This window comes from Zootermopsis nevadensis, unplaced genomic scaffold, assembly GCF_977971745.1.
Source record: "Zootermopsis nevadensis isolate Lab colony 2312 unplaced genomic scaffold, Znev_1.0 Znev_ptg000028l, whole genome shotgun sequence".
NCBI classification, from domain to species: Eukaryota; Metazoa; Arthropoda; class Insecta; order Blattodea; family Termopsidae; genus Zootermopsis; species Zootermopsis nevadensis.
In genome coordinates this window covers 185,038-211,086 of record NW_028259160.1, presented here as the reverse complement: position 1 = coordinate 211,086, position 26,049 = coordinate 185,038, and the positions used below count along the sequence as shown (strand labels likewise).

Sequence of the window (26,049 nt, the reverse complement as noted above, 5' to 3'; positions counted from 1 at the left end):
TCTATGTCGGTCCCTCTGCGGAACACACTCGGCCCTCTTTTATTAGAATATTTTCGGTGTTATCTATGTATAACTTTGGCTTGAACTCCAACCGTGAAGCCTATGGAGAGAATGTTATCTATGGAATAGGCAGAGATTAATTCTTGTTCGTGCTCGGAACCACCTAAGAGGGTGCCTGTCATCCATGGAAAAACATGGTGGACGTTTTTACCAGGTAAGCTTTGATGAAATATTGAAGTTTGTTCACGAGTAATCAAAAGGGACGCCAAAATAATTTGTTTGTTACGTTTATTTACAAATTGAGTTCAAGTAGGACGTCTAACTTCATTCGTTATGAGAAATGCAAATTGACCATAACAGTGGTAAAATGGAAATGGAAGACACTCCCGCATGAACTGTAATGACCCATTAACGAGCTGCGCAACTTCATCTTCACTTGTAAATATCTTGTAATTAGAATATAATTCACATGTGCAATAAGTATGTGTAACCGAGTATGTTAGAACAGGTCGTCTGGAACAGATTTCCCTGTCAACTGAACTCGGGTTAAGCACGGCTTGCTTAGGTTTAGGGAGTAGATACATTGTAGTGCTGGGGTATGGTCAGATTAACCAGGTTCACTCCAGGCACCACCCCGGGCTGTTATTGTTCAGTCACAAGACATTAACGCATGAGGTTTGTAAGTAGCTTAATAAATAAATTGATAGAAATTCAAATGAAATTTAGAACCAGAAAGTATAAAGCCGAACATTTGTACGAGATGGTATTAATCCCTTACGATGCCGTGGTTAGGAAAGTTCGTTTACGAAAGTGAACAAGCTTGCATAGATTACACTGTGAATAAATTAGAATGGGGAGAATAACATTCAGTTTTGACAATGAAATATGGTTGGGCTATCAGACTAAAACAGCTGTTCAGTTACTGACAAAGTCAAGGGAACAAGAAATCGAATGAGACTAATTATGCACAGGGCAAGCAGTAGAAGAATGTGGCAAAATAAATTTTTGGTACCCCTCCCAACATCACAGTTTTGGAACATGTACTAAGACTGTTCAATAAAAACAGAGAATGAACATACTTCCTTTATCTTGAATTATTACAAGTGCATTTATTTTCAGAATAGGCTCCTCTGAATTCAACACAGTTATCCCAGTGTTATTGCCACTCATCGACATGGTTGAAGCTAGTTTTGGACATCTTTAAAATTTAAGATGGGTTGTTGTGCTGTGTAGTCTGGTAGAAGTTTACCGACATTTCAGAGGTAAGTTAAGTGTGCATGAGAGTGGCAGAACTATTGCTCCCAGAATCTCACTCATTCACTCTACCGTGTAGGAAATTCTTTGAAAAGTTGATTATGTACTTGGCTTGTCAAAGAATAGTCCACTTTCTTTATGAAACCCAAAGGTTCATCACCGTGTTCATAAAATCCTGCCACAAGACTCTGTCCTGACCTAGCCGCATCCAGTTCACTCAATCGATTCCTATCTCCCTAAGGTCCATCTTAATGTTGTCCTCCTACCAACACCTAGGTCTTCCCAGCTGTCTCCCTCGATCAGGACTCCCAACCGATACCCTGGAAACACCCCTCCCCTCCTCCATGCATGCTGTATGTCTCATCCTCGATTTAATCACCCTGACAACATCAGGTGAGCAGTATAGGCCATGAGGCTCATCATCATGCAGTTTCTACATGATCCATATTCCTCCCTTTTAGGTCAAAATATCCTCCTCAACACCCTCTTCTCAAAGACTCTCAATCCATGGTCCTCCTTCAAGGTGAGACACCAAGTTTTGCACCCATACAGCACAACTGGCAAAATTGCACTTTTGTACATTTTAATCTTAGTTTTTTTAATATGAGATGGGAGGACAAAGGATTTTGGACTGAATGATAGGAAGCATTCCCTGAATTTAATCTGCTCTTCATTTCGTCATGAATGTCATTCTGGCTTGTTAGTGTCACCCCCAGGTATTTGAATTTTGGCACATTTTTGAACAATTCATTAACTATCCTTATATTCTGGTTCTCTCCTGAATTCTGATGCCGAGACATGATCATGTACTTTGTCTTTTCTGCATTAATTTCTAGACTGACATTCCTACTAGCCTTTAAGAGTGTTTGTGTGTTCGCTTTTATGGTATTTATATTATCACCCAACAGATTAATATCATCAGCGTAGACCAAAAGCTGATGTGTCCCATTTAATTCCAAAACACCCTGATTTCTTGGACTTCCCTGATGGCATATTCTAAGGCAAATCTGAAAAGCAGCAGCGATAGAACATCTCCTTGTTTCAGGCCATTCTGAATAGGAAATGTGTTGGACTAATGTTTGCCTACGTGCATTTTGCTAGAGGTTTCACTTCAACACATTTTAATTAGCCTGATTGGCTTCTTAGGTACACTGAATTTAAGAAAAATATTGTAAAGAGCTTCTCTTTTAACTGAGTCATAGGCTTTCTTGAAGTCTACAAATAGTTGATGGACTGTTCCATTATACTCCCGCTTTTTCTCTAGCATCTGGCAAATGTAGAAAATTTGATCACTTGTAGACCTATCATGACGGAACCTACACTGATTATCCCCAATAGGATGCTCATTGAGATTTGTATGTGATATATAATGTACATCAGAGTAGTATGTAGCTAGTAAGTCCAAATATGTCTAAGTAGCGCAGGATTCGCATAGATGTCTATTTATGTTAGCGCAGTACCACACTCAGTCTGAATTTGAGCACACAAAAGAATGAACCTTTCATGGTCAAACTGCGTAACTTACGGATGCTTTGCTACTCTGCCACTAGTCTAGTTCAGCATTTATTTATTTCAAATGTAAGCCTATTTAAACAATTATGCAGATTGGCTTTCCCTTGTAAATTGTGATAGATATGTGTACCAACTTTACAGCATGAATATTCGAAAGTACTTCATAAATTTATCTGCGTCTTAGATTTGTACAACCGTCACATTCGAGTAGAAATACTTTTGCATTAAGTCAAAGAGGTCTACATTTACCACAGAATTTGCCGAGAAATGCTTGCTAACGCAGCTGATATCTAGATTTGAACCTTTTAACTGTTTCCACAGAACAGAGTCATTCTTGAGAAACTAAATAGTATGTTCAGCTCGTCAAAAATGTCCTGCCTTTTATGGAACCTGGACATTCATTTCCATGTTCACAAGAGCTCACTAGATGCATGTATCACTCACTCAACATCACAAATCATCCACAACTGAAACAAGGTTGTTTGGTAATAACAGAATTTATTAGTCTGTTGGTTACAGTTTACAATGTTGGACATGACTCCTTGGTCTTGTGTACACTTCTAAATATATAAAATTTACGATTTATTTCTCCTCATATTTCATCACTGAACTTTCCCATTTCTCTTTATACTTGTTTAAATATAACCCAACTTTTTTTCAGTTTATCACGATCTTTATTTGAAGCTATTCTAGCGCCACGTAGTTAAGAAGAAGGGTTTTAGAGGTACTTGCTGCCTCCATCAGGTTGATAACCCATCTTTGACCTTGATATTAATTGCCCTAACTGCGCATATATTAACTACGACTAGCTACTGGCTGGACGGCCGGGGTTTGATCCCCGACGGGGGCAGAGGATTTTTCCCCTAGCCTCTGCGTCCAGACCGGCTCTGATGATGGAGGCAGCAAGTAAATGTTGGCAAACTTCTACCAGACTAAATGGTGTTATAATCATGGTCATCTTCATACTTGCCACCATTAAAACCAACGAGCTTTCACTAAAAGCATCTATGATTCATTTTAAATTTAGACATAAGCCTCTGGGAATAATTGTTAATTCTTTAAATTTATTCACATCTTCTGGCGTCTCTAAGTTGAGTTCAAAATCTTCTGCATTCAGCTTTGTAGGAGGTTTGACAACCTTTTCTTTCCCATTACTGATGGTATGATACTGCAATTGAAAGTAAAATGCAAGTTTAAATATCATCATCATAACATCATTACCATATTACACTTTTTGCAGTAATGATTCTGGGACTTCTAGCTCCTCTATTTTATTAATTTTCATGCGTAATGTACCCTGTTTACATAGCTCTACTTGCCTGGTACTAAAATCATTTGTTTTCCCATAATGCAACATATTTTTTCTGTGGATTTGTAAAAAATTGTATTCTCTTTATAATTTCTTTCTGAAATTAATATATTTCATTTGTGTTCAGAGTTCAAGTCTCGGCATGAAGCTGGGTATCCTAACTTGAAGTTTTTATGACTTTCCTCAGTCCCTACACAAATTGCAGGATAATACTGAAAATCAGGCCATGATCACTTGCATTCGTATCCATCCCAGTTCATCACTCATTATCATTTTATGCAGAGTAGTCAGTTGTTTTTTGTTATCTTAGCGCAGTCTGATTAGATTTTACTCTTACCTGTAAAAAAGGTTTCTTTACTTTAAACATGTGACTTGCTTCTGTCATTTGAAACATGCCAGCTACAGTGTAAGGGACTCCTTTAGGCATAATGACCCCACCTATAGGCTCTTTTAAGTTGCGAAATATTATTCCATTCTGAAGCATATCTTCGACGACTTTCTCTGCTAAGTTTTCTTTATCTGTTTACAACAATAAAATAAATTCTTATGTTACACAACCATGATGTATTCAAAACTAGCAATCACTGCAACAAAATGGCAGTCTCCTGGGATGTCCCTGTCCTAGGCCAGACCAATCCAATGCACACTTCCTCGCCTTATTTATTTATAGACAATTTTAGTATTATGCTCTGATCTATACCTGAATTGTCAAGCAGTTTCCACCCTTCAGGACTTCAGATTAACCCTGTATGATTTCTCATCCCTCTCACCCTCCTTAGGTTACATCATATTCAATGATTAACTGAAGAGGATGACATTTTGCTTGCCATATCCTTCTAAATCAGCTGTTGCAAATGAATCTGTCAGCAAAGGTAAATTTATCAGCATGTTTGGTAATTTGGTTAGTAGTGTTCAAAGAGGAGTACAGCCACTTTGTAGCATGATATTTTCCTGTTAATATTAAAAGAATTTCTTAGTACTGGTGGAACACTGACCAAATTTACATTCAAAACATGTTTCTCTGTCAGTGATCTTGGTTCTGTTTCTGGTCTGTGCATCTCCTCTGTTATCAGTCTCCCTAAACAGATCCTCCACTCTTGATTTATCTTTCCAGGCTGCTCTCTTCGTTTCATGCAAGCTGTGCTAAAGAAATCAAGAAAATATTGAACTTATATAATACATCACATAGGTTTCTCTGATTATGATTGAAAGAGTGAGCAAAGGCATTTCTCATTTTTAGTAAAACATTTAAACTCCTCTTTAAAAGTGCATTCTTTGAGTTCATGAGTTTTAAACAAGTTTTTGCTAGGGTTCTTCTTAACGTAAAACATACAAAATTAATAAAATTATCCTGTTGGGACTGAAAATTATCAAATTACATATTTGTCATAACTATTTTCTATAACAGCTCATTGTAACCTGTGAAATGTTTGTAGCCATTTTACATGCATTCTTAGTGAACCTCATAAACAGTACAAACAGTAATAGGGCAGCAAAATTATTTTTAAAATAAATTTATTCTTGCATTACCACATGTGTCAGGGTCTGCAGTGGCCGAGCAGTCTGAGGCGCTGGCCTTGTGCCGCTTGGTCGCTGGGACCGTTGATGTGAATCCCACTCAAGCCATGGATATCTGTCTGCATTTTTCTGTGTTGTGCCGTCCCGTATACAGGTACAGACCTCGCGACGGGTCGATCCCTCCTCTAAGGAGTCCTACCGAATGTCTATAGATGAAGCCAATGAAAAAGTTGGGACCCGCAGTGCTCAGGCACTTGAAGAACGGGTCGTTCCCAGTATCCCACAGTACCTAATGTGTCAGGTGGTTGTAAGGCAAAACAAGCAACTGACTTCAGTACACTGAGTCTGAGGACAAAGATGGTCTTCAAAATGTTGGTTTTTTGCCATTCAACCACCTGACACAGCTGGTATTCCAAAAATAATTGATTGTACTTAGTCGCCATGAAAGCTCCATATCAAACAAAATTACTTTCATTCATTGTTAAATATAAGTATCCCTTTAAAACCCAATGATAACTACATGTGCCACTTGCTACAACAATCAGTAACTCTGCATTTGTGTATTTGTGTGTTGTGTATAATTCTCACAGTAAAGAGTGATAGTTTCGTTAAACGTATTTAACCAGTCGATCTTTGTAACGGAGAAGTGTTGTGTTTTGTTTGAAGTAAGGGCTGTGTTTCTAGATATTATTTAAATGAGATTCATGTTCAAAGTGTTAAAAAAAACAGTTTATTCTCTGTGGAATTAGCACATGGAAAGGGATGTTATAAAACAAATACACTGCAACACTGTATGGTGATAAAACTTACAAATGCCAATACATTGCTATATGCATTAAATCTGTACTGTCTCACAGTAACCATCCAACACAGAGGATAGAAGGAAATAGGCATTCAAGGTATTTAATATTCTTGAAGCATAAAAAAATAGCTCTTTGCTTTTTTACTGTCTAATATGTGAGTTTATTGAATTAGTATTTTGTATGATTTACCGTGAAACTTTCCTGACTTTGATTCTGTGCGTGTGCTGCATACTCAGTATATACACTTTCAGGCTTCATCAACCTACGTATATAATCGTCGTCGTCGTCGTCATAATCAACATCAGAATCAGAACTCGGGTAATAAGAAGCTCGTACCTGAATACAGAATGGGCAGAAGGAAACAGATATTAATAGTATTTTGTATTTTGAACCTTAAAAAATAATCCTTCACTATCTTGTTGTCTAATTATGTAGGTTTAGTGAATCAGTATTTGTTATGCTTTACCCTGTGTTCTTCCTGACTTTGTTCTTCTATCTTCTGCAGTGCAATCATGGCATCTGCAGGTTCAGTCACCACGAAGTCACTATCATCTTCATCAAGATTACCGTAATGAGGTCCCTCTGTCTGAATACACAATGAATAGACAGAATCAAATAAATATAATGTTCATCATTGGAAACATGATGTTTTAAAATGGGATACAGTTCTGCTGTTTATAAATTGTCTATATAACAGGCAAGTGTTGGTTTGCAATCATTTTTTGTGAAGGGATTTTGGCCCTTTATAACAATAATTATGACTATGTGGCCTACTAGCCGCGCGGTCTGAGGCATCATGCTTTGGACCGGCGATACGGAATGCGCGCTGGTTCGAGTCTTGGGGGAGAAGAAAATTTCTCATGAGATTTTCGACCAGTGTATGGGACCGGTGCCAACCCAGGATCGTGAGGAAATTGGAGAGCTACAATGGGTAGAAAAGCTAGCAATGGCTGGGGGTTCGTCGTGCTGACCACACGTCACTCTATATCTGGTTGGATGATCGTTCACCTCTGCTTAGGCGTGTGAACGTGAGGCCAGCAGCCAGCTAGTCGGCTTTGGCTCTCTGGAGCTGTTACGCCACGGATTTAATTTAATGTGGCCTACTATTTACATTTATTAATATGCAATGCATCACAGATCTTACAATCCCATAAGATCATATTTTAGATTTCACTAAATTACACCATACTTTATTCTTTAATTAATCAAGGACAAACAATAATTTTAATTTCTATAATGCAACATTCCTTAATTTAAATTTGTATATGCTACTTTATGGAAACAATGCACTGAAACAGACTGTTGACTCGTTGATGTCCTTCTACGTACATGCAAGTCTATACAATGCAACAGGAAAGATGTTTACATGTTGACGTTTCTTAGCCTTCATAATTAAGCAAAGATAAGAAATGATTATAATTGTTATGTGCTGCTTTGTTACACTTTTCAATACAAATGTGTTTTTTTATTTTTTAAGTTCTGCTCTGGATTTTCCCATTATTCTTGACAGGCACTTTTATTGAATTTATGTAGACTGTTAGATATTGTCTGACTGTGACGTTGCCCAGATGGCGAGATGCTGGCTTTTCACTTTAGAGACTGAGGTTAAGTCCCTGGTGACTTTAAGTGAGTTTCTTGTTGGTCAAAGTGGCAATGCAACAGGTTTACTCTGACTTTCTTGTTTTTTCATTCCAGTGATCCATGAGGTGGGCAATGGCCCTGATTACGCAGTACATTATCATACACTTGGTCATTAGTGCAGTACTTCACCTATGACTGGGCATTCAGGTGATCTTAGGTAAACATAGTTTAGTTTCTTAACTAAAGTTGTAGAAAATTTGTGCAAATTTCTCTAATCAATATAAAGTTACTTATGTGGTATGTGTTATAGTTTCAAGGGAAAGTGTGAAATGATAAGGAATGAAATAGGCATTTCACTTTCACAAATTCACAGAAATGTTTCTATCCCACATCCATGTTTTTCAAATTGAGATCTGCGAGTTCTGCATGTGAGGTCAGCCAGAAGTTTATTTTACTCTTTCATTTTCCTTTTTTCTGCCATATTGTTGTAAGTTTTAAGCTTCTTGTCATATTTTATACTTCCAAGGTGGAATAAATAACACGACAAAAAGGTGTATCTTCTATCTATTTATTAGTTAGTGTGTATTCTTTTTAATTAGAAGAGTGGATAAATCTCTGTCCTGTGGCTCTATTCCGCATCTGCATGTGCTGACATAATCCTCTATTAGTGGTGCGAAACTTGAAATAAAGCAATCTTCATCACCAGCCACTTCTTACTGTGAAATCTATAAACATCTCTAACAATGTCCTAAAGCCATAACAGCTTTGTTGTTAGCTACATCAATGTTTATTTTCTCAAATTGCTGAGAAACAAATGAGACGTCGTAGCTCCAGTCAGTATAGTGACTGGATGACCGGAGTTCGATCCCCAACGGGGGCAGAGGATTTTCCTCTAGCCTCTGCTTCCAGACCAGCTCTGGGGCCAACCCAGCCTCCTGTCCAATGGGTACCGGGGTCCTTTCCCCGGGGTAAAGCACGGCCGAGGCGTGATGCTGACCGCTCCCCCCTTCTAGTGCCGAGGTCAAGAACGAGTAGGAGCTATACAGCCTCACCCCCTAAACGCCTACATGGTGTATAGTGGAACAGCTTTACTTAACTTTTACTCAAAAACAAATGACTACTGCCCCTATATGATGGCACACACTCTATGCTGTCAGTTGGATATTCACTGTAATACTGACTGTAGCAGTTAAAAATTAATAGCTTTTTACTTTAATTTCTGTTACATAAATGATTATAAATTATTACATACAGAAATGTAACCTCTTCTGTTGCTACGCTTTATGCGGGTACAACACAGTCTCCAAACCACCATAGCTGGGAATGTGAAGAAAAACACGGTATTAAGAAATACCTGTTTTGCTCTGAAACATGAACAAGGATATATATATATATATATATATATATATATATATATATATATATATATATATATATATAAAATATGAAAATGTGAAGGTAAGTAAATGCAACTTAAGTGTTCTCTGTCCCAAGGTAGGCAAATAAATCTGCTTTCTGACTCCATGACAGTTCCTGACAGCCAGTAAATAATAAAATATTTGATTTTGTTATGTGTTGTAGGCTTATATATACATCTCTAAGTTACAAGATATTTAATTTATTAATTTCGTTCATATCTCAATCCAAATGTGCCCAATGCGTTAAATAGAAGACACGGACATAACTACTTTATTAATCGATCAGACTAATTGTGATAGGCTCGTAAACGCTGCGCTGAACCTCATGTTCCATAAGTGGCGACCAACTGCTCGAAGTTTAGTTTGTGTTCCATGAGAATTGTTATCTTCCTACAAGTTCACATTGCATTATAATCCACAAGACCTACACTGACACAGTTTGTATCATGGTCACTACTTTGCAAGCCGTCGCAGTAAGGTTTCATTCAGCTGACTCGGCTTGGTCATAAGGTCTGTTAATATAGTCCTACCTGCACATTCTTTTCCTTGATCGGTGTTTGGTGTCAGAAGCAAGACACATTTCAGTGTGTCTGTAAACCGGAGTTCTTCCACAAAATAATCTTTCATAATAAGGCAGATCTGTTGTATGTTTGCTGAAAACATCCAGACCCCAGTTTCCTATATCCGGATAGCACAGGCCCAGAATAGCCTTTGTGATCCCTAAACACAACACAACAAGACATCATGTCACCACACGTCAGAGCTTTTCGTAATCATGACGAACAGCGGTATAAATTGTACGTCTGCATTTATTTTCTTTGTGGTGGTAGATATGTTGGATCCAGTGGTGTTGTGAATTCCAGCGTGATGAAAGAAAGTGGCCTTTTGTACACCTCATTGATATAAAGACTGATTTTTATTGAGAAGGACAAAAGTTAGTACTGTTCCAAGTTTTCAATGGTTTCTTATTTTTTCAGTGTGAGGATTAATACTGACATGCCATGCTGTAACAGTTTATCACAAATTCCTTAAATTATGTTTATGTGTTTCTAGAGAACACTTGAAGATTTTACTTATGGACATAAGGGAAACAAAAATATTTCTAAGATCCAGTTTCGTATATTTTCACAAATACAGTACTTTTGTAGACATTATGTGATTTTGAAAATTCTTTTATGATTTTGTGAGGTTAAAGAATGAAAATAATAATAAACGTTGGCAGAAGAAATGGTTCATTTACCATTCAGCCACTGACACAGCTTGTGACCTGAGAGTCTTTCATCAATGAAAATAAAAGTCGTTACAGATAATGGTAAAACAGGTTAAAAGTGAGAAAGCAACAAACGTGTGATGCCACAATAAAAAAGATGTTGGTATTTTAGTGAAACTAAAGAACTATATGATTTATCCGAACCTTGGGCCTCAGAGAAGAAAGAAACCTCTTGGCATGAACAACAGTCACCAGCGTGCCAGACTTATTCTTGCAGTATCCAGCGTGTGACTCATGCACCCACTTTTGACAGTACAGTAGATTCCAGTTAATTGTGCCGTCGGCTAAACGGGTCAGCCGTTTATTTGTCACAAATCTTAAAGAATAACTTCGCTTAATTGGGCCAAAGTGTTCTGGTCCTGATGTGTCCCAAATAGCCAGAATCTACTGTACTGAAAGCACGCCTTATCTTAAATCACTGTTTCTTAGCACAGCATAAAAACCCATTCTTCACAACTTTACTTCCAACTTCCTTTGTAACAAGTTTTCCTCTCTCTCCTTTGACTTTCCTTTCTTCATCTGCTTTTCTTTTGTAAGCTAGACATGACCCTTATGTGGGCGTTTAATGAAAGGAAAATTTTTCTGAGCAATTATCCTTATCTGCTTGTTGTAATGTTCTGTAGGTTGTGACTGGGGCTATATTTTATCAACTGGAAATAGTTTCGTTACTGGTGGAGAGCCATCTGTTGCAACTTTTATACTGTGATACAGAAACTCTGATTCAACGACACTGAATATTCATAATGCATCAATGTCGTTTTCATCAACCACTTTTCGCACTATATCAAAGAAACCACAAAAACTTTTGAATAAAGTGAAGCTTTTGTGGTGATTGAAGTTGATGAAAGACTCGAGCTGCAAGCCGCGTCAGGTGGCTGAACGGTGAATAAACCATATTTTCTGCCAACTTTTCGGGAACAATCTCTGTTCTCATCCTCAGGGCTGTTGGGTGACCACTCCGTTCCTTTGTTAAGTTCGTAAGTTCAACATTATCGAACGAAATAGTGGAATAAATTAGAAAGAAACGTTACTTATGTTTTGTCATGTTTCACGATTCTTTCGGGGTCTTCGTACATTAATTAGACCTATTAACCTGCTTAAATATTTCTAGCAGGTACGTAGCAATGTTTAAGAACAATGCTTATTTGCTTTAGGTTAATTCCGTAACTTTAATTTACTTGCCTAATAAGAGGAATGTTAGGAAAGTCGATACCGTCACAGCTGCGAGGGAGAGAAGGACAGTACGCATCTTGGCATCTTCCCCATAATTCATAGCAAGCTTATCTGTATTTAGTGAAGGAAACAATAATCATTCAAGGATAAGAATCCATTCATTATCTTCCATATACAGGTAGCCCTCGATTTACGCCGGGGATGCGTTCCTGGACGAACCGGCGTAAATTGAAACTCTTTTATAATGTAAATCAATTGGAAGTCAATGACGTGCGTTCCCAGCACCCAAACATTGACGAGTAATATAATGGCATTACATTTAAAGCTCTGAAATAACGTAAATAAAATAAAGGGAATTTAAAAAAATATATTCCACGAACGAAACTGCATAAGAGCAAACTCGCATATGCAAAAGTTTGCATTTCACAAACAGCTTTTACCGATTCAGCTATCTCACGGAGCAAATTCGCGTAATTGCAGAGATGACTGTATTTATAATTTTTATTCAAAATCAGCGATGTAAGAATTACGATTTAGTATAAGAATCAGTACGAGATACATTGTAAAACGTTATAAATAATAGTAATTCTTTTCACTATTTGACTTTCTGGTTTCAAAAGCGGCGTTATTCTCAATCGGCGCAAATCGAGGGCTAACTGTACATTTGTAAAAGGAATTAAGACAATATGAGTTCTTATGTCGATGAAGATGTTTATGGAGGTCTTCTGGACTGTGATGCAGTGGGTGGATACCAACGTTTAGGAGGAATAAACCGTCTCCATCTTCAGCTCTGAATATGGAGGCAGTATGTTCCTCCGAAACATCGCCCACATAAGTTAACACTGCGTCACAACCCAGAAGACCGTCATGTACAATGAAATAAATTGTACTCTGGGGGCAAAACATGGTAATTAATAGAATTGAAATTAATTCTGGTTTACTGGGGGCATTCTGGGAACGACCCGTTCTTCAAGTGCCTGAGCACTGCGGGTCCCAACGTTTTCGTTGGCTTGATCTATAGACATTTGGTAGGACTCCTTGGACGAGGGATCGGCCCGTCGCAAGGCCTCTACCTGTACACAGGACAGCACAACACAGACATCCATGGCTTGAGTGGGATTTGAACCCACGGTCCCAGTGACCAAGCGGCAGAAGGACCACGCGGCCACTGCGTACCCCAATTCTGCCTTAGTCAAATCATATTGACGAAATAAAGAAATTGCGTACGGTACAGCCCGAAACCCAACCGGGATACTTCTGCGTGTAATAACCACTGCACCAAGAGGCCAGAATGCCTAAACCCGGCAGATCATTTTTATATGTTCACCACAGCATCGTATTTAAAGATCACCTTCTTAAATGACAAATATAAATATTGTAAAATATTCCATTAGCTTACCTGTTATCGATTTGACATACATTTTTATTCAAACTTCTTCAATCCCTGAAAATAATACATGTTAATATTCGCAGGTCCATTCCATGTTTGTTTGTTGCCGGGGTTACTACGGTACATTGTTTACCATTGTTGTGAATGTCAACTTCATTATTGCACAATTCCGTGCTCGATATAAGAACATATTTGTGACTGTCGTAAATTAAATCGTATTATATTCTTGAATTAAGAAAAGTAATTATATTTATTTTATCGATTTATATATATATATAATATTTCTTAATTGTATTTTATATTTTGCTGCTGACGCTTGTAAGCAATGCACCAAAACAAAAGACTGTTCGCTCTTTCGTGGTCTATTATGTTCGCGTGCCGCTATACAACTCTCGACTATAGATGTTTACGCGTAAACAATTCACAGCTTTCGTAATTCAACAATGACAAAGCCTTAGCACAAACAAATCCCTACCTAAAGGTAAACATCACTTCTCCGACACAAAGATCAATTTGTTAATGCTGGAATGTAGGATGTGACTATTTGAAACTAAGTATAGCGTGGCTTGTTTAAAGTTTCCAACACCTCGTTTTGTATATTACGAATTCTGAATTTATGTTTATTAAATTAGTTTAATTTTTCAGCTACGCGATTACCCCAAATACTCACTTTTTCACGTGTTTTAAATGTCGTACAACAAGAGTTCCTTTTTACAGTGGGTAATTGGAAGATGAAGAATGGGTTCTTAATTATTAAGATTACGTTTTCGAGGTGTTGAGATGTCTTTCCAATGATACAGATATGCCTTTCTATCCTTTTTAGGACGAGAGCCTAGGGACCCTGAACAAATTTCTTGATTGTTTTGTTAAAACCAGCTGCAGCTCAAAAATTGACAGTGGAACCACGGTTCCGGAGAATTTGACGTAAATACGTCTCTGTATTTAAATTATATTTACGTCTCTGTAATGTAATGTTATCTTCAATGTCATCCATCTTGTTACGAAAGCGGATTGTTGACGGCAGTAATGTAACACAACAATGCCGAGTAAACATGACGTTTCCTAGGTAACATAACAATGCACGCAAGCTGACCATTGTTGTCGATTTGTTGATACGGATCTTACATGTTTTCCTGTCACTTTTTTGCCGAATGACCCTTCCGCATAGACGTATTTACGTCAAAAATAAATAGAAATAATGAACATGCTGCAGCCATCTTAAACTTAAAAATCACTGATTTAGTTATATTATATGAACTTAAAGATTCTCATTTGTGACTGACCATCAGGATGTTCTGTGAAACATTGTTAGTGACTATGAAATGTTACGAAATGAGCGTTCTTACAACCAAAATCGTTCAGGGATTCTTTCGAAAAGAACGTTCGGAAATTAATACGTCATGGAACCTAAGACATATAAGATCTAACTTCCTCACACGTCAGCATCAAGAAAATATTCTTAGTTCCATTGATAAATTTTATTTCAAATACCATACTTGAATTTATTGGGTAGACATGTGATGTAATGTTTCAGAGAACTTTCGCGGCGTTAAATTTTAAAATGTTGTCCAATCAGGAGAGAAGAATGGCGATCAATACTTCTCAATACGTAAGACATATAACATCCATCTTCATTATGAACCACATAGACTTCGTTCGATTTACACATTTTATTTCGAAGATCGTAATTGCTTTTGATTAAATTACTTCATAAACGATGGTCGGGTAATGCATTTTATTTCGGATAACCTACCTGTATTGATTAGGTAAAATTACGTCTACCAAAAGATGGCGCTTTCGCTTGGTTTTCTTGTGACGGTTACTACATCATACCATTTAAAACATAACTATCTTAAGTTCCTTTCGCGTGTACATAATAAAATAAGTGTTCAATTTTTATTTCAAATACCAAACTTGATCTTAATAGTAAATTTATGGTGCAATATTTAAACATGTCGACGAATGAATAGATGTATTGCTAGGAGACGGTAACAAATATGGAAATTAATATTTGTATTTACTTATAGTTCATTTACCGACGCGTTTTCAGAAACTCAGACTATATTGGCTTTCTTCGAATGTAGTGGATTGAGTACTAGTCGCTTAGGCACTACATATACTAAAATTGGGACGATACAGAGCAGATTAGCATGTCCGCTTCGCAAGGATAACACGCAAATAAGTATATTTAAACATTTTTAGGGATCAGGAGAGAGAGTGCAAATTAGAGTGGACTTCTTTCTGGTGATCACTATCGCAGTCAGTACCGTTCCGTCATTACCACAGTTAATACCAACATAAGATAAAACTGTAGTGAAGAGTATGTTGATTAAACAGCATGGAGAGTATGGTTTGTTAGACGTGATTAATGCGATTAGTATAGCAGTAAACGCAGAGAACTGCGCAACATATATGTACAAGCCTAGTTACCAGAATTATAAGGCATATGCATGACAAAATGTGACATCCTTTGCAACTAGCAAATTTAAGACATTTGGAAGTGGTTGTAACAAATTGAGGTTATGTGGTGGTGAACACTACATTGGACATATGGACCCGAACCTCATTCTTTATTTTGAAATCCAAATGTTCTTTGCATTCTTGAGAAGTACCTCAAAGTTGCAGAGATGTACATAAATATGGCATGTAAACAGGATGAGGGCAACACATGAGTGGAAGGTTGGTTATATAGGTCTTGCAGCATGACCGTTACATTCTTCTGATGTGAATCTGTGGACTTCTTTCTATCGGGACTCTGCTGGAGTGAACCTCAGAGATGGAGTCTCAGATGTAGTACAAGTCATACATGGGGCATCAAGAATATTGGAATAAGTGTGGGTTTCCTTTATGTGTCATTTTGAGGACATACTTTAATCCAGTAAATACGAAGGCAACATGAAATAGTTCCATTGTTTTGTATCTGTAATCTGTTAAATTTGGAAAACTATATTATTAAGCTAGCATTTGGTAATGAGATTTTAGATAAATTTAGAAGTGCTAATGATGTCTGCAGTGTAAAATATAAACTGTACATAACAGTTAAAGAGGTCCCTGTGATGTTTGAGGTTTGGGAAGATAATGTGCGGACCAGAAATGTCATGCCTGTTCTAATTTGATGTAAACTCTACTTGTAACACTTTGTAGCACTATAAGTTGTAAAATAGTCAGTAATGGCAAAACAAACAAATGAATAATAGTGCTACAAACAGTGAAGCAGTGGAAAGCAATAAAGACATGCAAGAAATATTTTTGTCTTGAAGACTCGACTCAGGAATAGGGGGGTTACGCCTACCAGGCTGCCTATGCAAAAAGTATTTACTAAACTTTTGTGTATAGTCCTTATCAAGAATACAATGTTCCTTCATTTCAGTGTTCATAAATACATTCTTCTGATATGAAGAGAGACAAACATGTTACACCATGTAGATAAAAGTCATTGTTCAAATAAACTTGGTATTGGATCACAAGTAGGATTTGACGTTTTCATGGCAGTGAGTACAAAGATGGCTGTCTTTCATGTTGTACCATTGTGTAGTCTGGTAGAAGTTTACCAATGTAGAGCAAACCTCTCTCTCTTTCATGTCATTGCCCTTCCTGCTGGCCTGGCTGTGGCATGCCCTTCTCTCCTATTGGCTCCCAGGTACTCACTCGATCCTGACTACTCTCCACTGGTCCAGCCTTGACTCTGCATTGACTGACTGGTTCCTGTATCTCAAACCGACTTAACCATAACTTACTTTTTCCGAGATCTTCAATGTACATATAGTATTTGCTTTTTGGTGACTTTTGTGTCTGAAATACTTACCTTTCACACAATGCTTACCACTTCTGTGTGATAACACCATGTCTAGGCTGGAATTCTTTTGCAAAATGTTATAATCTGTTGGGGGGGGTCCGCAGTGGCCACGCGGTCTGAGGCGTGGGCCTTGTGACGCTTGGTCGCTGGGACCGTGGGTTCGAATCCCACTCAAGCCATGGATGTCTGTGTTGTGCTGTACTGTGTACAGGTACAGGCCTTGCGATGGGCCGATCCCTCGTCCAAGGAGTCCTACCAAATGTCCATAGATCAAGCCAACAAAAAAGTTGGGACCCGCAGTGCTCAGGCACTTGAAGAACGGGTCGTCCAAGTATCCAAGTAAGTAAGTATAATCTGTTGGATGATAATGGACGCCATAAAACTTTTTTAACTGTCTTTCATATTGTGTCTGCTGTATCTACAGGCATGCAGAAATTATTTGTGTGGGAATGTATATTCTGCTTTTACTTGATGTTTCACAAACTATGGCATCAGTAATACTGTCAAGTCATTTTGTTTGCAATAATTATCACAGGAAAATGTACTTTTATGTCTGATCAAAATATAGGGCATAAAACAATGTAAATAAAGTGCCTGAAACAAGAAGTTGTTTCAGTGCAACCTTTACAAAATTAATTTATTTTCCAGCAGTAAACGTATTTATTGCCTTTCTTTTTTAATCATATGAATACCATGGTGATAAAAGTAACAATAACATATGTGCAGCCCATGCGACGTAGAGCATGATAATCTTCTACCATGTACATGAATCTAATTGGGAATTTAGGAGTTTTACAAAATACCGAATTATGTCAGTTTTTATTTAGATCAGGTAATTTTAATTACCACTTTACATAAGACCATTAATACTGTTCAGTGCTCATCTGAAATGCTTGTGAAAGAAAGTTTAATAAATTGATTGTTTGCTTCACTGGTACGAACATGTTGCATAAAAGAATTTTAGCTTATATAATGAAGTATTTTTGGACTACCAACATTTCGAGAAATACCCTGAGGATGAGGATGAAGATGGTTCTCGAAATGTTGGTGTTTTCTCTATTAAACCACTTGACACAGCTGGTAGCCCAAGAAGATTGCATGAAAGCTTCAGATCATACAATTTTAGCTTACTTTGATAAACATTCATTGCAGTATTGTTTAATTAAAATTGATCTTTGTAATGGAATATGACATCATGCACAGTTTGTTCAATTTTCATCCTCAATTTGGTGACGTGTTAACTTTTCCCACCACACAATAATATCATTACAGGAAGTTTTCACTTTATTTTCTTTCTCAGCAGTGCCAAAACCATAGAATCATTGTCCCTTTATCTCTGTTATTAGCCTTTTAGAGTTGTTTAATAATTGTTACTTTCAAACGTTCATTTTACAAAGCTCTGCAGTCTCCATATAATACTTTTATGTTTCTGCTGGAAACTAACACGTATTTTTAAGATGGCTTTCTTGGTGTTTCAAAGGTGTATACTGTGTCTGTCATCATCAAGGTAATAATGACAGAACCAGTAAACACCTTTGAAACATAAATAAACTTGAATAAGATAACATGGTGCAACATCCCAGAACATCTTCATATCCATATGAGGAAATGCATGGTATTGTTGGTACAAAGACAATAGGTGGTTTGTCAAAAAGTAGCTGAGGACAGTAGGTTTTAGAAGCAATCTTAATTGCTACCATTATATTTTCATGAATTATTGTAGATAATAGTACGAAACATTTTGTCCCTTTAAGGGTGTAACAGTGTCCAGCCATTAAAATTGCAAAGTCAGTTTTTGTCGCAGTTAGTAAGTTTTGGAAAACATAATTATTCCCCCTCCCTAAAATGATGGTCTCTTGGCACAGCATTGATCTATAAATCATGGTTTGTCTTTCCACTGACCCCATCTCTTCTTCGTTCCAATTCCTCTCGACAGTTGGCTCTCCTGCTCCATTAACTACTTTCTAATTTCTCTGTGATGGCAGCAGTCAAATGACAGGTTGTCTGTCTTAGTTGTGCATGTGGTCCGGTTGGTAAGTTGACGCGAATTTTGGTGAAATGGTTGTGTTCAGTATAGATTATTCAGTCGAGTGACAATACGTAGAAGCTGAGTGAAAGAGAAGCTGTAGTTCAGGACAGCGATGAGTCCAGGAATTAGTAGGAATGGTAAGTTGGTTGTTTTTCATACAATGAATGAGGTTAAGGATGAACACCAAGAAAATTCTGTAACAAATTTCTGCTGGATGGGTTCGTATCTTTAGAATGAGCCAATCGTTGAGTATAGCGTCAGATAATAAAAGAGAGATTTAAACATACCGCATATGTTCGAATAGTGTTCCCGATCACTCATTGCAATTTCTGTGTTTGTTCCCAACTACTATTTGAAAATTGTATATAACAATTTTTGTACTTGTGCCCGTTTACTGTTTGAGATGCGTCACTATTTCTAGTTTCTGTGCTAGCACCCGGTTACTCGCTACTTCGGAGTTGAAAAAATCTGAGGGCCTCGAACATGCTTTGGACTGATAAATATGTATTCTACACTCATGTTAGTGCCTTACAGAAGACGATTGAAACTCAATGCAGGGACCATATTTAATCAAAAGAAAATTCAGGCACAGATTACTTGTTCTGAATGAATTCTCGTGGTTGAATGTATATTGAATACTTTCACAGCTATTAACTGTTGAAGCACCACCATTCATTCAGTACATTGAGGCGACATTGGATGTAGAAGTTGAAAAATATACATGTATTGGCGGAGGATCTCCAACGTTTACGAGACAACTGCAATTTAGTTTTACACGGGAGAAATGTCGCTTAAGGCACTGGCATGCCTCTTTCGGAGAAATATCGCAGTGTGAAAGCGTTTTACACAAGACACCCGAATAGGCGATGGATTCTAATATCGGAGATACCTTGAAACATGCGATGTTTTTTTGGGGGGACTGCGTCGTAATGAAGCATTGCGCAATAGATTAAACATTCTGATTCCTCTGGACTTGACCAGCCTTGCCTTAGGAAGATGTCTGTTAGCACACAAGTGAATTTTTTGATAAGTGTCAACATTTATCCAAAGACACTGGAAGAAACATAACATTTAAAAACAACTCTCTTAGCAGATCGTGGGAAAAAAACTTTAACTTTTTGTTCCCTCATCGTGATGAAAATGCTTAGAATCGCAGCAGCCGCCACATTGTCCCGAGTAAAAATTTGTCCTTCATCCAACTATGCGTGTGCCAGAATCGCCTGACGAGCTTCGGAACGCTGACTTTATAACTGCTTTGAGTACGGAAAATATATTTCAGTAAAATTATAAACTTATCTTCTAAGATAAAGAGTATTTTTAAATTGATTTCCTTTGTAAAACACTTCTCAAGTTTTGGCACATGCCATTTTGATTTGTTATTGAAAAATTGTTGAAAGGTTTCGTATGATGTCTTTTATATGCTAAATAATGTTTGGTAAATATTATATCTATTGTATTTGGCGTGAGTCTATCTTTATACCAATAAACAATAAATGAACATTAAGGCGAATGAGGTACCGGTATGTAAGGCTGCTAAGAAATTATTAGAAAAATACCAATACTGCATTATTCCATATTACAGCACGTCCGTCTTATAGACTGTACAGTTGGTACGCAGTTGATTCACAACCTTCTTGTCTTATCATGCTTTCCTTAGTTGAGCTTCTGACTTAATTTTCTCTCGTTACTCCTGTACTCAATATTATTAGGACCCAGTTGATGCAGATTATGGTGATATTATGACCCCCCTCCCCTCCATCTCCATGAGTATTTCACCCGTACATATTTCGTGCGCCGCGCCTGCTCCGTATGCAACACACAGCACCGCATGTGAATGTTGTGTTGGGAAAGGCAAATCGAACTGGCGGAAATGAAGTGCGAGCTGCTGGAACAGGTGACAGATAACTTTCTACAGTTGTGACACCGTGATAGGTACCGGAGCATTGACCGCCAGTTGTCTTTTTATCCCTGTATCAATCTGCCCTTCTATTTGTCCGTCCGCCAGTTGTTAAGACCTATCTGCCGTTCGTCCATTTCAGTTTTCCGCTTCACGAAATTATTTTTGTTGATCAACTCTCAACAACCTTCCCAAGCGTCTTTAAATCCTGTAAGTTGCACTAACTGTTCTTAAAAAGCTGATAGTCGCTTAGCTAGTCGGTAAATTCTAGCCTTTGTAAAACCCAAACATTCTTTACTTTCTTTATAGCGGCCCTTATTCTAAACGCAGTGAACTGTTTGGCTATTCTTAAGAATTTAAAATTTTCAAGTTTAATTAAAATATGTTTAAAGCCAGATCAGTCCATTTCACACCCTCCATCCTTGTTTATTTAAGATTCATTTCAATACTATCTTCCCATCCGAGTGGCTCTCTCTTCACGCTTTGCGATCAAAATTTTTGTACGTAGTTCTTATTTCCCCATAATTGGTACATGTTCTGCCCATATCATCCTCCATGGTTTGATAGTCCTAATAATATTTGGGAAAGAGCACATATTTTGGAGCTCTTCATTATGCATTTTTCTACAGCCTGTCACATCATCTCTGTTACATCAAGGAAAAAATTTCTGCGATCGTGGCAGAATCAAAAATGCGATATGTGCTACTCGTAGGATTCTTCAGACATCTGTTAATACAACTTACAGATAGGGGCTTAGACACAAGACAGTTTTACACAGACAATTTACCGACGAGATTATTTCAGACAGATTGAAATTGGATGTATTCGAGAAATGAGTTCGTGTAAAACTGTAATTGTAATAAGAGACGGCTTGTGGACTAAGAAAGATAATATTAAAATATTTCTTATAGAATATGTTCTTAAGCTGTGAACTATGATGATCGGGTTCAGTAGTGGGATTATGTGCTAATGGTGATGGGACATTTTTTGATCATCTGAGTCTCACATATCGGAACGGATACAGGCAGTATAGAGCCTTGCCAACCGACTTCATCCGGGTCACACTGAGCTCAACATGGATACTGACCACAAACAGGCATGCATCCATCGTAACAGTGAAGAATTTATATTGGTCATGGATTTACAGTCCTGGCATGTGGTTTGAATGTGGAGTGTCCCACGTTTCGGTAGAGAGCTTACAGAGTGGCCAACTTGAATGCAAATGATCAAAGAATTTAGATAAGATAGAATTCACTAGTTTCAAGGCCAGCCAGCTAGGTCGTCAGACTTGACCTCTGTGGCCTTCTTTTCTCGGGTTGTATGTCGTGTATAAAGTGCGTCGTACAACGCTTTTCCGCTCGGCGGTAGGTCTATATAGTCTGAACTACTAACAGCGTCGTTAAATAAGACAGTTAGCATAAACAAAGCCTCTGTTTCAAGGCCTAAACTTTTAAGTTGAAAATAAAAATAATTTTGAAGTCAGTGCCTCGATGTGGTAGCGCTCAACTCGATAACGGATATGAATCCATCAGCTGTTATGTTAATCTTTTGCTTCAAATTATTTATAAAATGCGCTATTGAAGTTTGATCATTACATGGTGGGATACTTTGTATAAACTTAGTCTGGGTTGCATGCGCGTAACGGAACCTATTTTACAAGGCTTTATGGTTTTATGGTGGTTGAAAGTTCTCTTATCATTCTTTCAGCTAGTATATCACCAGTTGAAGCACATGTCATGCCTCCACTCAGCTCCGTGCTTGTCTGATACCAGCCACAGTGGATGTTTACGAAACATTGTAGAACTATTTAGATCGGAGAATTTTAACGACCACTTTCCGTAAGACCGTAAATACTTTCTGAACGTATTACTTATCAAGTAGGTTCACCCCGCACCTGCCTCGCGACATTGGAGTTGCCAGGCCACTGCTCACGCCTGTTGCGCAAAAGTTGTGCAACTGCGAACATTGTGTGTTCATTCTCGAACATTACTTTGCATTGAAAGCGTTTGCTGCAGTGCAAATCCTGGCAAGGAAATTACGGTCGTACCGATTTAAAGCAGCGCATCGCATGCAATAACGGGCTAAGGCTGTGAGAATTTAATATCGCCACTCAGTACGTCGTTTTGTGCGAGAAGGGTTTCGTTTAGAATGACACACACTACTAAGTAGTCCAGTTGAGATTTCGGTTGGATGCGCAAGGCAAGGATAACATTAAGATTAATTACTGGATTAGAATCGTGTTTACTGGACTTTTGGTTTCTGTCACTAGAAAGTTTGTCAGCTCGTCATCTGTTTCGTTAGCTAACATGATTGAATAGTTCATAGAATTTCAGTTAATTCATCTTCCGTTCCTTGGCTGTTTAACAACGCTGTAGTTATGGAGTGTCGTTTAGCAGAAATTTCTGAATTATGAAGTGGAAATGATTTGGAGGGGAGCATTTGTGGCCTATTTTGAGATGGTATCGCAGAATTTTTCTGGAGTGACTAAGAAATACCATGGAAAAACTCAGGCAGAAATATTTACCACTTCAAAAGTGGAAGTTCTCTCGATGGCGGTTATGAAGATGTCTGTCTTCTGGGTTCTAGCTCCGTGTAGTTTGATAGAAGTTTATCGACGTTTCAGAGGTTTTTGCTGCCTCCATCATGAGGGCAACAGAAAACACCTGTGAAATGTCGGTAAACGTCCACCAGACTACACGGCGTTACAACCCAGGAGACAGACATCTTTTTCCTGTTTATCGCTGGAGTGTCCTTCAGATGCACGCGACATCTGCTCCTCCACCTGTACAAACACGCGAAGATAAGCAGGTACATTGGGTCTGATATTTATATAAAGATGCTTCACACAGAATGTGTGATAATTTGTCGCCATCTGCAGTTGACGCCAGTGCACCTAAAGCATTTTGCGCAACCGTAATGTTGACATGTTTCATCAACAGAAGATGCCTGGTCTTAACAGGTCCATCATTGTACAGGATTACATGATTCTACTTAAGTTACCATGTAACTAAAACAGCAAGAGCCCAGTGTGCGTTCTCATCAGACAGAAGCCGTGGCGTACAAATGCTGCTAAGTCGACTCTGCGCTCCGCCCGCCTAACAGGTTGGTTCTGTGCTATTGCGGTGACATTTGGCAAATCTCTACATGTTTTGCTAATCTTTATTGCCAGAAATCTTTCCATAGGCCTGGTCATTCGACACTTTTCGTTAAACATCATTGAAATAAATTATTTCTACGGAAATCGTCACAGAGGTTCAAACCAGCGTAGGTTTTTGGTTTGTAACCTTTCTTCCTGCAAATAAATTGCCCAATTTTTGTCTAGACATAGTTGTATCTTGCTTGGTTTCTAAGATGCAAAAGCATTCTCGACCAAATTCGAACCTAGGATACTTTTACTGGGTTCTGGTCTTTGTTCCTTTAATATTGCGCGAGTGTAGTTCTTTTATCGAACTTAGTTTTCAAGCTACAGAAACCATCTTATCCGGGGCTCAACCCCAGAACAGTTTTCACGGTTGTGCCTCCCCCCCTCCCTGTAATCTTCGATCATGCTTAGTTTCCGAGTTACAATAACAATTCTCGTCGGGACATGAACTCAGGACATTTATCGGGGTTTCAACATTTCTAATATCTCTTCCTGATCCCAGTTAACAAGCATGTCTATTTCGGTGCAAATTTGTTTTTCCGTTCTCGAGCTACAAGCGAAAACACACAGAATTTAAACTTTATATAAAACTTAAAAGAATATCTGCCTGTGCTAAAGCTGCCCTGATAGATACACTTCTTGGCTTGCCTCAGTCTCTACACGTTAATTTCGGGATAGTAACTCTAAATAGGCCAAAACGTACTCTTCCGAAGGCCTTACTTTTCAGCATTGATGGTTAACTTTACGTACCATTTGACAGTCGCTTGTTCTTACCCCTAAATATTGCCTTTCTTTACTCTAACGAGCTTCTAGTTAATTGTATTTATGTCAGTTGTGGTCTAATTCAAGCTGCTACCATGGCATTTGACTGGGGAGACTACGAAAACTTCATTTAGGTAGCCAAGACTTGAACCCGGGACCTTCCGAACACGCAGTAGGAATGCTAAATGCTCGGCCGTGTCTGTTATACTTAGTAACAAAAGAAGTACATTTGTTACGATAATTTAATTGTGAGTCTTTTTAGTACGTTCATAAGATGTTAGGCCTCGTATTTTAAAATGCACGCTACAATATTTTATCCCGATCTTTTGCATTTTTCAGTAATTAGGCGTTCCTTACGCCTTTGCGTGGGCGAAGGACTGATCATGTCTGACTGTGTACACGATTGAGCTCCAGTGTTGGGCAACAATGGGATCCAACTCCTATTGTTGTTCAACGTCATAAATTGTTACCTAATACGGAGTGGTTCGTAATACGGGGTACTACAGGGTTCTCACGTACAGAGAAGGAAAACAATTCAGGAAAATATATAAAATCATGCATACGAAGAAAACTGTTTACACTCTGAAGACACATTTCGTGCCAAACGAGTTTCGACCTCAAGACGTCATTATCAGTGGCAAACAAATTCATTCATTTCCAATCATACATTTCATAAAACATGAAAGGTCGCACTTTATAAAACCACACTTTATGTCCACTGGCCTGAGTTGAGATTTTCGTTGTTGGTCTACGGTGAGCCGTGGTTTGTAATCATTCTGACCAACCAGTGTGGCCATCTACTGAATACGAAATTTTACTTTGTTTCTATTTATTATGAGGTCAAATAACAGATTTGAGTCGTGGGTGTTCTGTTCGTTTATGAAGTTTAGCGTTTTGCTAGTTTTATAGATGGGGAATTTTTCTAAGTTGTTAAATATCTTGCCTTTTGAGGCTGTTTTTAATACGTACATGATATATGGCCCCATAGAAGATATCATGGATTTTATGTGAATTATATGACTTCGATGGTTTCATAAAGGCTAAGTCTTAAGACTGTATTTTATGCGAGCTGTGTGGAGGCAAGCAGAGAACAGAAACATTATTTTCCCTTGCAAGTTCTTCAATATTTCTCGTATGAGAGTAGTGTTCATCAAGTATTTGTAAGATTGGATCGTCTATAGTTTGTTTTGTGACT

At 38.0% G+C, this 26,049-nt stretch overlaps 2 protein-coding genes, 1 long non-coding RNA gene and 1 other non-coding gene across 9 annotated transcripts in view; 3 read left to right on the top strand and 1 right to left on the bottom strand.

The window, feature by feature from the left end:
* Positions 1-37: 37 nt before the first annotated feature.
* LOC110834128 (uncharacterized) lies at positions 38-8,531 on the top strand. The gene is made up of 4 exons (XR_002544494.2): positions 38-214; positions 1,120-1,262; positions 6,902-7,093; positions 8,092-8,531. It is a non-coding gene; the product is annotated as an uncharacterized LOC110834128 (long non-coding RNA).
* Positions 3,252-13,575, bottom strand: LOC110834096 (uncharacterized). Its single transcript, XM_022072914.2, has 10 exons — positions 13,238-13,575; positions 11,848-11,949; positions 9,926-10,115; positions 9,230-9,341; positions 6,863-6,982; positions 6,586-6,732; positions 5,606-5,788; positions 5,071-5,218; positions 4,413-4,594; positions 3,252-3,934 (listed from the first exon to the last, which is right to left on the bottom strand). The coding sequence occupies exons 1-10, from the start codon at positions 13,257-13,259 to the stop codon at positions 3,779-3,781; spliced, it is 1,362 nt and encodes a 453-aa protein (XP_021928606.1). The 5' UTR covers positions 13,260-13,575; the 3' UTR covers positions 3,252-3,778.
* Positions 13,576-15,323: 1,748 nt separating this feature from the next.
* Positions 15,324-15,428, top strand: LOC147872299 (U6 spliceosomal RNA). Its single transcript, XR_015537592.1, has one exon. It is a non-coding gene; the product is annotated as a U6 spliceosomal RNA (small nuclear RNA).
* A 3,590-nt stretch (positions 15,429-19,018) lies between these two features.
* The window catches only part of LOC110834013 (uncharacterized), an 85,570-nt gene continuing 78,539 nt past the window's right edge, over positions 19,019-26,049 (top strand). For 3 of the 6 annotated variants that reach the window (XM_022072796.2, XM_022072787.2, XM_022072722.2), the window contains exon 1: positions 19,020-19,190. In XM_022072796.2, the coding sequence (XP_021928488.1) occupies positions 19,166-19,190 (25 nt within the window). In that variant the 5' untranslated portion in view covers positions 19,020-19,165. Of the gene's footprint in view, positions 19,191-23,815; positions 24,053-26,049 lie in introns of those variants that run through there. The other 3 variants (XM_022072731.2, XM_022072886.2, XM_022072769.2) reach the window with 2 other exon arrangements.